This window comes from Ammospiza caudacuta, chromosome 3 (assembly GCF_027887145.1).
Source record: "Ammospiza caudacuta isolate bAmmCau1 chromosome 3, bAmmCau1.pri, whole genome shotgun sequence".
Classification (NCBI taxonomy): domain Eukaryota; kingdom Metazoa; phylum Chordata; class Aves; order Passeriformes; family Passerellidae; genus Ammospiza; species Ammospiza caudacuta.
This window is the reverse complement of record NC_080595.1, coordinates 56097070-56113644: the sequence shown is the minus strand read 5'-3', so window position 1 is coordinate 56113644 and position 16575 is coordinate 56097070. Positions and strand designations below refer to the sequence as shown.

The window sequence follows — 16575 nt, the reverse complement described above, 5'->3', positions numbered from 1 at the left end:
CTGTGTGCATTGCCTTTCAGCTCTCCAGCAGAACCCCAAAGCAGCTTCTGCAGTTGCAGCCCCTAAGGGAGGACGGACAAGCAGGATGTGATCACCAGAGCTGGGATTTGTTCAGGAAAGTGATGATAACAACCACACCTCTTTATTGGCAGGAGAAAAATGACCCTTGGGCTCTGCACAGTAGATGTACCACTCTTACAGTTCAGTAATGAAATAGCTGCCTTGGCCAGACACCCAGTTCACAGAGCAATTCAGCTCAGCTTCTGGGTGTTGATGCAGGGCTGTGTACTCTGTACTGGAGCAGTACCAACAGGACTACCCTGTATCTGGGAATCTCCAAAAAACACAGGACATCCTCCAAATCTGGACAACATTCCTGAGGCAAACAGAAACAGGGACAGGTCTAGCAAAATACAGGCATGTTGTAGTCTATTCTAAGAGACCACAAAAGCCAAAATAAACATGAAGTTTTTTTTTTAAAAAAACCTGTAAAAGGCAAGTGAATTTTTAATGCAATGTTCTCAATTCCAGAAGGAGAAAGTAATATACATCCCACAGCAGTTTAACAGTTTGAGAAGACGTGTCTCAGCACTGGGTACAGTAAAACACTAAACACTGACCAGCTCAACTTCTTTTGCTGGAATCAGCACATGATTGGAGGACTTGGAGAGCCAGAGGAAGAGGAGAAGGGTCAGAATAGACAACATGCACAGGCATGCTCTGTGGGTCAGGAACTAATGCTCTGCCTGAGATGGGTATACAAGTGGAAGTTCTGCTAACAAATCTGAGAAAGAACCAGAACCACAGCATTGACTGTTGTGGACTCATTCTTACCCTCTTCCTCTTCTTTCCCTTTTTAACCAAAGTACCCAAAACTCCAAAAGCTCTCCAGTTTTGTTTCTTGCAGAACAGAAAATCTATTATTGACAATTTAAAGTTTTGTGAGAAATAAAACCACCATTTTCCAGACAGTTGTACCACAAAGATCCTGCAGTGCACATTGGGCTGCATTTAAAACATGAACCCAGTGTTCTCAATTCTCTTCCTCCATCTCCACCCAGTGAAACCACATTGACCCTGTGACTGATACCTCACAAGCTTTGTTCCAATCTGATGTCTGATTTCCTGCCTCTCCTCTTCGGATGTACGCTGCAAGATGTTTTTGTCTTCTAACTCTTTCTTAGATGGTCTGTTGCCAAGTTTGATAGCAAGAGTATCCCTACGACGAATTTTACTTGCCAAAGAGCCTGAGGAAAGGAGGAGTAGGGTAGATTTAGTTCATTCATGCTCAGGTTACAGACACAAACTCCCAGTGAGAACTTTAATACCTCCCCAAAGCAACCTTGTTCCCACATGCAGGAGAGGAATTTTAATTAACATCAAAAGAAAAATTTTAGCTCAGTTCATGAAAATAAAAAGCTAAAAGGCTTGGAGGGAAAAGCCAAATTGATACAAACATCACTTGTCATCTGTGAAGTGACAGGATAAAAATGACAAATCTACACTAAAATGTCTTTGAAGTCTAATACATTACAGGTTGGCTTATTTATCTGCTTAGTATATTTAGCAACCTGCTGCTCGTTTTCTTCAGCCTTAAATGGCTTAGTCTCATTCCATCATCATTTCCCTCATTCTTTCAACTTTTTTTCAATCAATTACCACTTAGTTCTTTTATAGTGTTTTCCATCTCTAAGTTATTTGTAAACTAAACCAAAAAATACAGCTTAGAAAAGTGCTCTGAGTGCCTGCAAAATAACCTAGGCAGGAACCCCCAGACACTGCAGCAATCTGTTCTGCATAAAACCAACACTCTAGGGACAAGGGCTTTGCAGCTTGGCCAGCATTAGCTTCAGGCAGCTGTGGAACATTTTTCACAGCCTTTATAGTATTTCCCTCGTGTCTTGACATTCTGACCAAGGTGGGCTACAAATGACTTAGGTGGCAGATTTTCCCTGTGTAAGGCAGTTTGGTAAGGCCACAGGCTCCCAGCTCACTTTTCATAAGACACTGTGCTGCGGTGTGAACACAATAACTTTTGGTTTCTATCACTTTGGGTTGTATTCAAACCCAACAAAGAACTATAGGAGACTTCAGCCTCTTGACCTACCTAGCACTTCACCTTCTCCTGCACCAGTGGCTAAGGAAAAAAAACAACCAAAAAACATGTTCATTTTGCCTCATGCCACTTTGGTACACTGGACCGTGGCGTTCAAACCTTCTTTGTTGAGCACAGTGAGGCACCTCCTCCAAAAAAGCTGTGAGCAAGGCTCTCAAACCATGGCTTGATGGTGATTTCATACTGACATAAAGCCACCCCCGAGAGGCAGAGGGAGGTCTGCCCTCCTTTGTGCTCCTGACAGCCTGCTGCTCCCACCTTCTTTGCCCAAGCAAAGGAGAAGCCTTTGTGTGAGCTGGATCAGGGAACCACAGATTCTGTTGAAAATCAGCTCAATGACAGCTGCTCCTACAATAATAAACATGAACTCTACCCTAAGGAAAAACAGCTGGGAGAAAGGATTAGGCAGAATGGGGGCAAGACAACCCCTTCAGCACTGCATGGCTTCTGCCCAGTTAAGGTGATGATAAGAGTCATGACCCCAGAAATTTCAAAGCTGTAAAACTTAGACGTAATCTACTGTGATCTGCTCTGCCTGCTAAGGTTGCTCCAATGCTTAAAACATCCTGATCAAAGAGGAACTAGTGACTTTCAGACAGTGAAGCTGCTGACTGATGGGCCTCCTCTGTCATGCACCACACCTGTAGCTCCCACGAGGAACTCATGGTGTGGGCAAGCCAAATGAATGGCTTGTGATGCCCTAAGGTCTCCACCTTGTCCCTCCCTGACATCCTCCTGAGCCTGTTCCTCCCACCTCTGCTTTCCTCCCTGCAATGATTGATCTGCTCTTCTCAGGTTTCTGTGGTTGAGATGACCCTGAAGTATTAGAAAGTATTTCCCAGCCTCGTGACTGAAGAAGTCGAGTATTGTCGGTTCTGCTTTTCAAGGTTGTTTATTTTTTTCTTATCTATTACATTCTTTCTCTGACCTGCTGAGATCTGTCCAGCAGGTTGGGCTGTGGCACAGCACCTGGCCTTGGGGTGGTCTTAACATTTTATACTACAATCTACATGTACTTTATTTACAATAATTTTCCAATATCTACCATCTATGTCAGTCTGTTTCTACTCTAAACCAATCAAAAAGTGTCACCCATCCCAGCAGAAGATGGAGGACAAGAAGAAGGGGAAGAAGGACAGCACACACCCAGATTCCTCCATCTTGCTTCTTGAACCCTCATTTGAAAACCCAAAAATTCTGCTTTTTCACCCTGTGACAAATTAACTATTATTCTACTCAAACTCTTGTGGGTTGTAAATCTTCAAACAAAGTTGGTAATTTTTTCCATGGAATAAAATTGAAGGCACAGATGTTTTTGACTCCGTGCCAAGGTCTCTGAGCCCCCTGCCAGGGTCTCGAATTACCCAGGGCAGCCAGAGGAATGTCCTGGGTCCCGACATGCTCTCACCCATGCACAGGCCTCAGCAGGTTTCTGACTGTCATTGCCTGGGAGAAGCAGGGCACTCATTTCTCAGTAGTGACAAAATACTAAATCCCCTTAAAAGCATTCCCTGCAGCCATTCCTCTCTCTGCCTCACACTGGCATGGATCAGGCACGCTCACAAAACGCAATCTGTGAACAGCAGCCTGCAGCATTTTGAGCAGGATACTTACTTTCAGTACTTGCATTCTCATCATCATCATCATCATCATCGTCATCATCTGTGTACAGGATCGGCCCGTCTGAGTCCGAGTCACTGCCGTGGCTGTCTCTGCTGCTTTCACTCTCAGGAGGGGCTGCAGCGTCAGAAGCCTCCTCCAGTAGCTCAGAGAATGCTTCATCTGGAGCCTCCCCTTCCTGGTCTTCTTTGGGAGCCAAGCTGTTTATTCATGAGCAGGTAGGGCGACACATCAATGCAAGCAGAACAAAACACCAATGAGAAGCAATTGAAAAAGCAAGGATGAAAATAAAAGTTCTGTTAATCAAAGTAATTCCTTTCTAAAAAACATACATATATAAGACATCTTTAACATATGCAGATATGTAAATGTATCTATGTATGTGTGTTAGGAAAAAGGATACAAACAATCCAGAATTATGTGCTGTGAAGACTGCATTAAGAACAGTTCACAAAGCTGGGGATGAGAGGACCAAGTTGGAGAGCAGATGGGATGGCAAAGTTTCCTGTTCTGGAAGCCTAACCCTATTTATTGTAGATACAGTCTCATTGCAGTTGAGTTCAAAATGTTCATGCTCATTACTAATGAATTTGGGGATCAACAGCAGGTTGCCCTTTGCCTTGGGAAAATCTTTACGTAAAGGAAGGGTAGAGCAGGGGGAGATGCTGCACTAGAATGTAGAGCTGGCAACAGATGTACCAGCAAGAATTTAAAGGAAGGTCTCTAGGCTACTGGCATTTAGACTAAACCCTCTTGGATTTATATAAAAGATGCTGATTTTTGTGACAGGGAAAAGACAAATTAATAAGCTAGTTTCATTTTTCTGCCAACTGTTTTCCTTAAAAAAGGTAATTATGACTCTTCTCTTGACCAGTTTCTACAATACCTGAGATTTACACAAGTTATTAGGCAGTAAAAAACCAAACACCTACTAACTGAAGCCTGAAAGAACCCTCATTTTCAAGTGTTCAAGCAAATTCAGCTATTGAATCGAGAACTTTAGCCGTGAGATATTTAATGACATCTACAGAAAAAAAAAAGACATCTACAGAAAAGAACCCCTTTATAATTCGGCATTATTTCTTGTTTGCCTTTATGAGAGATAAATAAAAGTGTCACCAGCTTTGAGCTGAACTGCTGACCCCAGTGCCAGCCACACAATGAAGTAAGAGGCAGGTCATGAGCGACGACCTTCTGGGGAAACATGAGGTGCTGCAGGTGAAAGGCTCGAAGGCGCTGGGAAGGAACAAACTGTGCTGGGGGCCACACAAACTGTTCCCTGTAGCAGGCTCCGAGCTGGCTAGGGCCCCATGGAGGGCCGAGGCTTAACCATAGGAATTGCTAAGTCATGGTGAAATAGCAAAAGAAGCTCCTGTCTTCTGCCTTTTGGACCCCAGCTTATCTCTGTAACCCCATAGGTCACTTTCCCTTAGCCCCTACTATTGGACAAGTTTGGATCCCCTTATACCCTATAAAAAGGGGCTGTTTTAGCCCATTCTGGTTAGAAGAGCCGTTGCTAGAACCCTTCACAGACCCCTCAATAAAACCATCACTGTGGAACACCAGGACATTTTCTTCTCCTCACTCACGTCTGCTTCCCGCCTAGCCTGGACACCTTAGCAAGCTCGAGCTGAAATCCTAAGAGAGCTGATAATCACTAAAGAGCTGATATCCACTAAGCTTGCTAAGGTAGCCATCAGCTGAGAGCGGCCTGGGTACTCGGACGCTCTGCCCCCGTGAAGGACTGAGCTATCCGGCCCGTGCTGCCTGCTTGGGAGCAAATCAGCCCAGCAGGGAGTTGAGATTAGTTCCCAGTCAGCAGAAGCAGCAGAAGAGATTCCCACGTGCCTACAGTGCAAACAAATGTGGCTTCCTTGGCTGTGCTCTCACTGCTCCCCCAGGACAGCCATACTGTCTCACCTTTCCGTGCGGTCTCCTCTGGCACCTGGAGCGCTGCCCGGGGCCGCACTGCTCGGACTCGGGTCTGTGCCACGCTCGGTCAGGAGCAGAGCCTTCATGTCCGAGCCTGGCGGCCCTGCCACAGGGCTGTCTGACACATCCTGCCCATCTGAGGAGCCAGCAGGCTGCTGAGGAGCTGCAGCAGGAAAAGGAGGTGGAAGTGGAGGTGGAGGAGGGGCAGCGGTGGGAGGAGGGGGCACAACAAGCTTGCTGGGCTGGTCCGCGTTGTCCGTGTCAAAGGTGACTGCGGGAGTTTGCTCAGCCTTGGGTTTTTCTGCCGTCGCTGCCACACTGTCGGCTGTCGCACCTGAGGGGGAGGAAGCAGCCCCGTCTGGTGCTGTTCGTGGGGCTGACTGCTTCCCAGGTTTTTTCTTGCCCCTGGGAGTCCCTGATGTGCCAGATTTGCTGGAAGTCTCCTTAGAGGCTTTGGGATGAGATGATGTGGACGAAGGAGATGGTGATGAAGAAGACTTGGAGACTGGTAGTTTTTTTGCGTGAGAGGAACCAGCTAAAACAAGAAAATAAAAGGCATTTTACAGTCTTGCAATTATATGATTTTTGCACTGTATTTTCTGCATGAATTGACTGGTGCTGGTCTTAAAAAAATACATTTGATACTTCTACAATACATTCATGTAAATGCTTGAGGTGATTAAATTTTGCAGTTCCAATTTCACCTTTGTGTGGGAGACACTGAAATGATGAATACTTGACCAAGAACAGCAGAGAGGACCAACCTTACAAATGGATAGGAGTTTGTTTTGAGCATTCTGAATTGGCCTGTTACACCTGGCCTGGACATCTTCTAAGAAGTCCACAACTTATTCTAAAAATATGTGTAGTGACTTAGCTAAAAAAAATTTTACTGCAACTGGTGTCCTCCTATGTAATGACAAACAGCAGAGGGGCAGAAACCACTCCTGCCACTGTGCACAAATGACCTTCAGAAGGGAGCAGGCACTGGAGGCCTCCTATATGTACTGGAGGCCTCCATCTTACCAGTGACCAACTTGGGCAGTCTTGAAAATGAAGTGAAACAAGGTTTTGACAGCAGCTGTACAAACTGGCCAAGCTGGCTGTTTAATCCTGTGATGCTGATCATACTGAAGCATATAAAGAATCTCACTAAATATTTCAGCTAGCCCACATTTCCATGTGCATTCCAGCCACATTTCCAATTGCTGTGTCAATGTCATGCTGTGTCATCACCTGAGATGGGAGCTTCAAACTTCTGACTTCCATTTAAAAAGCAATAAAAAATGACAACCATCTAATGGTTCAGTCCTTTTCATCAAAATGCATCCAACTCAAATACTTCTGATGTAATTCTAAAAATTCATTAAGTTCCAGAGAACAAATGAAAGCATTATAAAGTTAAATAGCAGCCTTCTGGCTAAGCTTACTGAATAAAACAGAAAGCTGTAATAGAAATCTGCTGAAGGCCCTACTTTACTTATAAGCATTTAAATAAAAACAACCCCCCAGGAGACTGAGAGAGAATCAAAGTGCAGATACTGGCCATAATAAGTTCATGATATAAAAACAGTTTTCACAGTTAGACTGTTCTCAAAGGAGATGGAAATTAATTCAAGACACTTTACTGTTCTCTTCTCTAGCTGTTATGGTTTAAAAACATTTAGAGAACTGTGAAGCTTTCAGTGTATCTGAAAAAATTTATATAAACTTCAGGCAAATCCCTGTTCCTCTCTGTGCTCCCAGGTGACAGTAAAGGGCACTGTCCTGAATCAACTGATATTGTACTCATCTTCTCACATCAGGTAAAAATCACTCAATTTACATGCAAAACGAAATGAAGCAGAAAAATGCATCAGCAGAAGTTCATAATTACAGCAGAAATAGATGGTGGTTCCAACCTGCATATTATTTAACAGAAATCTCACTGAGTAGGTGGATGGTAGAAAGAAAAGGCTCTGGTTCTGATGCCCTTCAGCGCAGGCTGGAGGTCAACAGAACCAGTTACATGCTTGCACTTAAGAACTGCAGCACAGTACAAATATATGGCCACACAGTTATGGCTGAGAAAATGTCAAAACATGTTTCCATTGTAAAAATCCTTACATTATTCTCAGAACCTCCAATTAGATACAGAAACTTAAAAGATTTCTCCCACAAAAAACCCCCCTACATGTCCACATGGGTCAAAAGTGCTATTGCTGCTGTTGTTTTTGACTGGGCTGGCTGACAATTTTCTGTCATGCCTCTTTTTCAGTAGAAGATTTGAATTCTGATTAAATGAAAAATTTAATGGCTGTTGTTTGCCTTTTGGCATACATCCACCCCTCCATTTAAGTCCCATTCTCCCAGTTCCACTATTTCAGTATGGAAACTTGCAGGAGAGCCATGGCTCCACTGTTACTCATATTCCTCTCCTCCTTCATGGGGCTTGATCACTAGCTGCATCATGTGCTCACTTTCATGGTGATTGACAAACCCCTTGTACTGACACTGTTCCAAACCAGTTCTGCTTATTAAGTACTGCCCCGTTTTGAATGAACACAATATATTTTTAATGTTGGAAGAAATTACCATTAGAATAAAGAATAGACGTGGATATATTTTACATCTGTATGGTCTGCAAGCACTGGCTGACATTGCAGCAAGGCTAATAGAAGACAAATCTGGAACCTGGAATGTATTTTAGTCTAAAAAGTCAGATACCTGACAGCTTGTTACCAACCACTGGTATAAACAGTTCTTTATGTGATGGATTGCTTTATTTCTGAAAAGTCTGCTGTTACAAGGTTTCACCTAGGAAGAGATGAGTTTCCCAGTTGCATGTGAAATACAAGCAGCAAATTCTGCATTTTCAAAACGTTTATTCTTGTAGTCGTCTGATGTAGTAGGGACAGTTAATACCAAGTTAATGGATATTTTATGGCAAAGTTATTATTGTAATTCTAGAAGTCTTGCAATGTTTTCAAACAGTCCTCTTCTGTATGCTTCAAATACAAAATGTGCCAAAATGTACAAGCTGTGAAGAGAAATACTTGCAGAGAAAACTGGAGGGACTGAAGGGCTTTGAAAGACAGAGAATGAAAATACAGGGCTTGTATAAGTTTGCCAATACAATATGGAGCCCATTCATCACAATACTGCTTGTGGTCAAAGTATGTGTGGATGTTTTAATTATGGTCATTGTCTCCACTGCAACCATTCAAACTCACAATCAGTACCTTAAGAGCACCCACCTATAATCTTAAATCTTGCATCACTGCTGAATTTTGATGTAATAGTGTGGTGATAAACACATGCTTTGTGCCTGATGAGTGACATTTTCCATTTCCAGTATGTACTTAGAATCACAGCACCTGAGGGAAGCCTGGTCATTTCTAATGGTGTAATTTTTTTTGGTCAGCTAAACCAACTGCTATTCAACAATCTTTTAAGATGCTTCAATGGTTTTATTCTTAACTTCTTTGTGATCTTGTCATATTGTCAAATTAATTGGAACAGTTGATACTTCCAGTAGAAAGTTACAGCAATATCAAATTAGTTTCACTTAGGGGTAACTTGTGCTTGGTTTCAGAAGTCACCTTCTATCCTGCTTATTCTTGAGCTGTTTCTCTGGGTCATTTTTTTGCCAGCTTTCACACTTGAACTGGGAATTCAGTGCTGTCTCTGCTGTGCTTGGTGTTGTACATGGGTACAACATGTAGGGGGTCTGTGTGTTGTCTGGGGTGTTTGTGGCCAGCAGAACCAGAGGCCAGCAGGAAGCTCTCTGCAAACACCCACACATGCTCCTCAGTAACACTGCTCTGTCCAAAGGCATGAGTCACCAAGCCAAGCAGCCCCATGCACATGCACCCACGGCAGCTGCACTGCTGGGCAGTACTCACCAGCTTCTCGATTTGCACTGGCACCCGTTGGCTTGGGTGGTGGGAGAGGAGGCTGCTTAGCAGGAGCCTTTCCCTTTTTTTTAGTGTGAGGTGCTTCGTTACCCCTATGGCTGCTGGCGGTGGAAGCGGCAGTGGCATTTTTTGGTGGTAGCGGAGCTTTTTTAGGTTTAGGCTTAGGCTTAGGTAGTGGTGGAGCATGGGGTGTCGGAATTTCTGGGCAGTGACCAGTGCTCTCTATGGGTAAGAAAGTGAACAGAAGCCAACTGACATAGACATACACCACATAAATTCAACAGCAAGCTTCACAACAGTGACTACTTCTGCTGCTTGAGCTCTTGGGAATCAGGAGAGACTTCATCTGCCTCTTAAGGCAGTATTACCTCAGAAAAAAGTTACTGTTTACCTCAACCCAGGATCTTCTCATGGAAAATATTTACCTTGAACTCTGCTCAGACTCATCTATTCTAGACCTCCAAGATCTGCCTTTACATTCAGTATCCCAAACTAAAGTGCTGGCTTAAAACTAAATGAGGGCATGCTATTTACTTCTCTAACAAATCTCCTCAGCTTCTTAACCACCCTAAGATCAACAGTTTGTAAAACTCAGATTCATGTGAACCTGAATGTGAACAGGGCCATTCTCCCAGCCACAGGCTTGCACATGGCTATGCAGCAGAAATTTTCCCAGTTTTCCCCTGGAGCAATTAATTCTTCTGAGCTGCATATTTTTTGCTCTTAGCAGCTTTATTTTGGGTAACTCCCTCAGAGTACTTTTACTCTTCAGAAACAAATGAAGCTAAATAAGATAAGTTATCATTTGGCATGGAAAGGCTCTCCCCTCCTGCAGGTTCTTTGTTACACAACTGCACTTTCAAGAGTCTAGAGTTCATTAGTCAGCAGGAATTTGGTCTTTATCTAAATTGTGCTTTGCAATAGGAATGGCTCTGCAGAGTGAAAGAGGTAGCACTGAGGACCCAATAGCCACAATCTGCATTTCAGGATTTGGACTTTCTTCAGGCTAGTTCTGTAGATGAACTAGTGTTGGAGGGAGTACAAGTTCCTGAATGCATCTTTTGGCTTAGTTTCTTCCAAAAACACCCCTGGTTTGTTTGTAGCCTGCAAACCAAAGCAGGGTAAGTGGGGATGACCAGGAAATTAATTTAAAAAGTGCATGCCTAATGCCAGCTGTAATGTTAATGTAGGTGAGCCATTTACAGCCAATGTATAATTTTGCAACATGATCACTACTGCTGTAACACTTGGTGCTCCCAGGTGGAAGAGCTGAAGTTCCCAGAGGGGAATCTTTATCCATTCAACTAAACCAACTCTATGCCCATTTTGTCTCAAGATAACCTTCCCAAACCTTTCTGAAAAGGGATATTATAGAAGCAAGAGCATTCCATCAGAATCATATAGACTTTGTTTGCATGTTACTGAAAACTGTGACTGGGGAAGAAAGGACACAAGCTAATACTGAAAAGACTTTTAACAGTCTCTTCTATCACTCAAGAGAAAACCATTTCATTTCTTGCATTATGTTCCTATTAGAGCCTCACTCTTCACACACATTAAATGGACTTTCTCATCTCTCTTCTTTCCCATGTTAATGATTCCCAAGAGGTAAGCAACACATTTTAATTTTAAGATTAGTAGATGAAAAAACAAATAATGTGCTAGACAACAAAGACATTCTTCCTCTCAGAAACAAAGCCTTCCCAACCTCTAGCTTAAGGCTTTTTAACATGAACCTAATGCATCACCTGCAGTTATTGTAAGCAACATGCACACATGTGTCTTCATGAGTTGAAGGAATCAAATGTCCAGTGTATTCCTCCTTTATTTCCAGCCTATTATAAACTAATATGCTTTTGCTAAAGCTTTGAAAACACCATCTCATAGAAACATTTTACAACTTTCAAACAGGTTTTTTTTTGAGCACAGATTCTTGTACCATCTCTTTGTTTTCCATAGAAAGACTTTGGATGGAGAAAGAAACATCCTTATTTGTTACATTTTGACCTCCTTTCACAGCAAAAGGGGCTCCTTGTGAAATTCTACCTACCTTCATTCAAAGTTGAAATGGTGATATAATTCTGAAAAAGCAGGACATTTTAAAATTTGAAGTCCATTAATAATAAACAGGGCAAGAGAAGATATGCTTTTGTATTTTGAAGATCCTGAAGGACATGATGATCAGAAATAATATAAGTGTAAACAACTATTAACAACTATTAACTAAAGATCCATAATGCTAAAATTTTATGTACTATTAAGAAAGAATTTAAAACTTGTTTACTTATATACCATTACTGTGTTTTGTTTCAGTTCATTAGTAGAGAAAATGTTAATAAAAAGAATGACAACCTAGAAAAACTAATACAGCATTCACCATATTCTAAAGTAATACAGTCAATCTACACTAAACTATATAACTGATTAAATAATGTATATCAGAATTTATCTTTTGAATCAGGAAAAAAGGTACAAAATAAAATATAAGGCTAAAACTTTATTTAGTTAAAATAAACACATCCTAGTGACAACCTATAATTTTCAATTTTTCTGTAGACAAATAACTAAAAACTATAAATGAAAACCAAAACCATAGCAGTTCATTCACACCAAAGTTCTTGCTTGCAGAATTCATGTGTGATTAAAACTGGCAGTTTATATAGCATTTATTTTAACAGAAATGCCTTGCCATTACTGGAACCCTACATTTGTCTAAGACAGCTCTTTTCATAGTGTTATGTACCTCATTCCAAAGACTGGCAGACTCCTGCACAGCTGCATCCTACTTGCTCAGATAGTTACATCTCTCATCCAGTCTTGACTGCCCCTTGATTACAGCAAACCTTCTTCTTACTCACAGCCAGGAGGAAATCTGTGGTGAAGATTATTGTCTTTGACCATATTGTTCCTCCTGGCATCTTATTGGCTTTGTTGCTTTTATCTTTGTAAGCTCCATTTTTTTATCTCACTGTCAGTCTGATTTTGCCCATGGTACAGTTTCCCATTTACTTGAGACAGAGATTTCCAGTTCCTACCTGACCAGTCCATTATATCAGCTTTTAACAGTGACAAGCCAAGTTTGAAGCAGATGCTTTTCATTGCTTTTCCTCTGCTGACCCTCAGGCTTTGTGAATATTCACTGACTGTCCTCCCTTAAACTCCCCTCTGCAGCGGTGCCAAAGCTGACAACATTTAGGCTGCCATTATTGTGCTTTTTTCTCTGGTCTGGTGTCCTCTTGTTTTTCAGTGCCTAATCATAGTGTTCTTTCTTTTACTGCAAGTCCATTGGAAAATTCTTGTGGTTTTCTGCATCTATGTAAGATGTTGTAATAAATGTCTGGTATATACAGTAACACTGTAGTAATATAAATAACTAATAACTGCAACAGGGGCTTGATCTTGAACAGTGACAGAGATGGTCTGATGTCTGTAAATGATTGCAGATACAATTATGTTGTAATTGTACCTCCCTAACATGATTCTGCTTGAACACGGACCCTTGGTCTTCATGCCTGCTCTTTCTTTTGCCAAAACAAGGGGGCATCTGAATCAGTTCAGACCCATCTATTTGTTCAAACCAATCCCCCAGGTACCTCAGTACCAGCTGCAACACACTTTTATTGCTGTTGTTTTTCTTAATTTAGACATCTGTTCATCAAGAACTGACCTTTTAATAAAAAGTCTCTGAAACATATCAGATAGGAATATCTTTTATCCACTGCTGCCTTGGTAGAAATATCTGCTGTAGAAGCAACTTGCTTATAAATTACATCTTTAACAGGAAAACAAATGTTAATATCTCATTAAGCATTTGGATCGATGATATGTTTATGTTTAGAATAAATTTTCCAAAGGCCAGATTTTGAACAAACCTCACTTTCAGACCAGATTTTCTTGTTTCCAGAAATTGTGATTGGGGCCAGACTCTTAACAAAACTCTTTTCTCATGTAAACACCTAAATGATGGTCAGAATTACAAATTACTCAGTGTACAACAGATCTTGTGGGGACTCAAATCTGAAAGACTTTCAGAGAGATGCCAGTGTGCCACATGCACTAGAAAATCAAATTACTTATTTTGCAAACTAAAAGTGGGACCTTTTGCAAATTCTGGACCAAATGAACCTATGAAAATGCTAGGCATACTTTCAGAGGATAGGTTGTAAAATACAACAATTTTTTCTTTACTTCTGTGAACTTGTAAGGAACATGAGGATTTTGTCCTAGAGCACTGGTATTTTTGTTGGTACAGTTCGAGCAGGGCCATGGAGTTACCCCACAGAAAAGCAGCACTGCTGCAGCACCAGTGTATGATCTCCATCAACTGCAAAGCACCCTCCTCCTGGAGGATGAACAAAACACATTGGAGAAACACTATGTAAAATAAAAGTTGGAAATAAAGTGTTTGCCGTCTTCTGCAGGATGACTCCCTGCACAATGAAACTGTGTAAGAGTTTTGCAGATGGTGAGTTTCCTTTCCAGACTATGCAGAGAACTACATTTTGATTAATCAAAATCCAGGAAGCTGTCAGTCAGGAACATGGGACACAGGACAAGACAAGGTGTCTTTTGTCACTTTTTTGGACTCATTGATTGTGCTGATGCAGGTGGTCAACTCAGACAAATCCTTTCATAAACTTCAGATTTAACCAGCTCCATTTTTTGTTCCTGCTATTGCTAATAAAATTCTGTTCAAGAAAAGACCCATTCTAATTGTTAGAAAGCTTCCTTTAATTTCCACTCTAACTCTATTTCAAGGCACTGTTTATTCCTTTCTACCTGTGCCAGCATTGTCCTTCAGCCATGCTCTCTCTCCTGGCTGTTTACCAACTCGAAACATTCATCTAATGCACTCTGGCTCTCTCGGGCTCTGTTTTGCTACACTGAACCAGGACAGCTGTCTCACAATGCTGTTTGCACTCTCTCTGCAGTTTTGAATTCATCTTTCATTAAGATGGATAAGCAGATCTGCAAATCTGCAGACATCTAGATCTTACTGACTCCATAATTTCAACAACACCAAGAGCAAGAGGCCTTGTAACAGAGACCGTAGAAAACAGGAGAGGGGAGAAAGGGACAGGTGTAACATCTCACCTGAAGCAACCACATTCAGGTATTTTGCATTAGTTTCACAATAAAAAAGGCAAAAAAAAAAAAAACACCTGACTATCATTCTACATTTTTAACTGCTCAATCTTTGTGTAAGAAGTAAGCTGCTAAAAAAAAGAGAATGCCTAAGACATATTCAGCTGATCTGTGAGAACCTTGGAAGGTGGAAGGCATGGAGGTTTCTACATTCTCTCATACTTTCTGTAAAGATAGACATAAATAATTGAATAGTTAGTTTCTAAAAAAAAAAAAAATCCACATAATCTTAATTCTGGAGCCACACTAGGATATGTTTCCTATAAAAGAAAAAAACTGAAACAAACAAAACAGCTTCACAAGTCAGGAGCTTTCTTTAGGCAATCATTTTTTTGGTGAAAGCCTGTGCCTCTCTCATCACTCTACCAGCATGAGCCAGCCCTGCTGACCTAGTGGACAGGCTCTGGCCAAACACAGCTATATCTAGCTTTCCTTTTAAGAATACTTGGATTCAGCCTCATTTACATAGTTCAGGTGATGAATTGAAGATATACTATTCTTAGAAGAACTGGTTTTGCCCAGCAAATAGCTCAGCTGGAGTGAGAGATTCTTAGGGAGTCAAGCAAAGAAGCCCACGGCCTTTTCTGTATGCTGCTCATATCAATGATCTACAGAGCTCAGGAGTGCAGGAATCCAGCAAGGCACACAAGAGGGATGAAAGTCTTCCCAGTTTCTCACAGTGGCTGGTTTGCAGGTTTAATCTTCTGAGACAAAGCAGGCTCTTGTCTGAGACCCTGGAAGATGAGGGTTACTACTTTATATTCAAACAGCTTCTGTTCTGCTTTGAGGAAATAAAGAAAAGATCTCTGAGAAAAGGAACCTAGAAAATTAGACTTTGAAGAACATTCCTTGGTAGACAAACTAAAGCATTAGAGAGCAACTATGCATGGTTGTAAGACCACAGTTTGTGCCTCCAACCTTCTTTCCTTTGGTTACCCATAAGAGAATATTAAATTTAACGGCAGACTTAAGGACAGCAGACAAAATATAGAGGAAAGAACCTGTAAACCCAACATACTAAGGCCTCTTTTCCAGCTCTCATATGAGACTTAACCTCTTGGGGAAAAAATATGCACATGTAGCCCAACAATTCATTTGGAAATAGGACTAAAAACTGTTTCCTTTACCCATGTTTACTTCAGAGATGAGGAAACCTGAGAAGATTGATCTCCTACAAATGTCCCAGGAACATTCCAGAAGCTTATGCTTCTGGACAGGAGGGACAGGAGGCAGAGATCCCCTTCCTTGGATCCCCCTTGCAGTGCTCAGACTCCCCTGGAATGTGGAGCTCTGGGCATTGCTGGGGATCCTGTAGCCCAGTGCAATGGCTCAGGAGCCCTGGCACAGTGGGAGATTTCAGTCTGCTGCCCAGACACCCAGAGTGTCCTTTGACATTGGTGCCTGTCCACTTGCTGCTGTCAGGCTCACAGATAAAATAGCTATACTTTAGCTCTTATTTTCTGCAAAAGATGCTAGTGGCTTTTCTTAGTCAAAACAATAGAATTCAGAAGTCAACCCAGTGCAAGCACAACATGAATAAATGATCTCAGGAAAAGATTCATCTGATTTTTCAATAGCAAGGCTTTATCCATCAATTAGCTACTTTATGTTAAACTGTCACTTGTTTCTAATCATTCTGCAATAAAGGAGAAATTTTCTTTTAAATACCCTGCTTGTATGACTGTCATTATTACTACAAAGAGTAACAGTTACACTATTAAATTGCCCAAGAGAATTTTTCACCACATATAAAAGGCACCTGTGAGCTGATAGGCAGCAGATGGGTACACAGCTTATGGAACTGCCTGGCCGCAAGGGGAACAGCTTTCAGGGGCTGTCTTCTTCACTTGCTTCTGCTTTACTCAT

General features: G+C 41.7%; 1 protein-coding gene across 4 annotated transcripts in view; it reads right to left on the bottom strand.

Moving 5' to 3' along the window:
• Window positions 1-16575, bottom strand: part of PHACTR2 (phosphatase and actin regulator 2) — a 76861-nt gene that overhangs the window by 19932 nt on the left and 40354 nt on the right. For 2 of the 4 annotated variants that reach the window (XM_058801770.1, XM_058801771.1), the window contains 4 exons: window positions 9553-9786; window positions 5657-6203; window positions 3731-3936; window positions 1091-1247 (listed from right to left, as the gene is read on the bottom strand). In XM_058801770.1, the coding sequence (XP_058657753.1) occupies window positions 1091-1247; window positions 3731-3936; window positions 5657-6203; window positions 9553-9786 (1144 nt within the window). The remainder of the gene's footprint in view (window positions 1-1090; window positions 1248-3730; window positions 3937-5656; window positions 6204-9552; window positions 9787-16575) is intronic. The other 2 variants (XM_058801772.1, XM_058801773.1) reach the window with 1 other exon arrangement.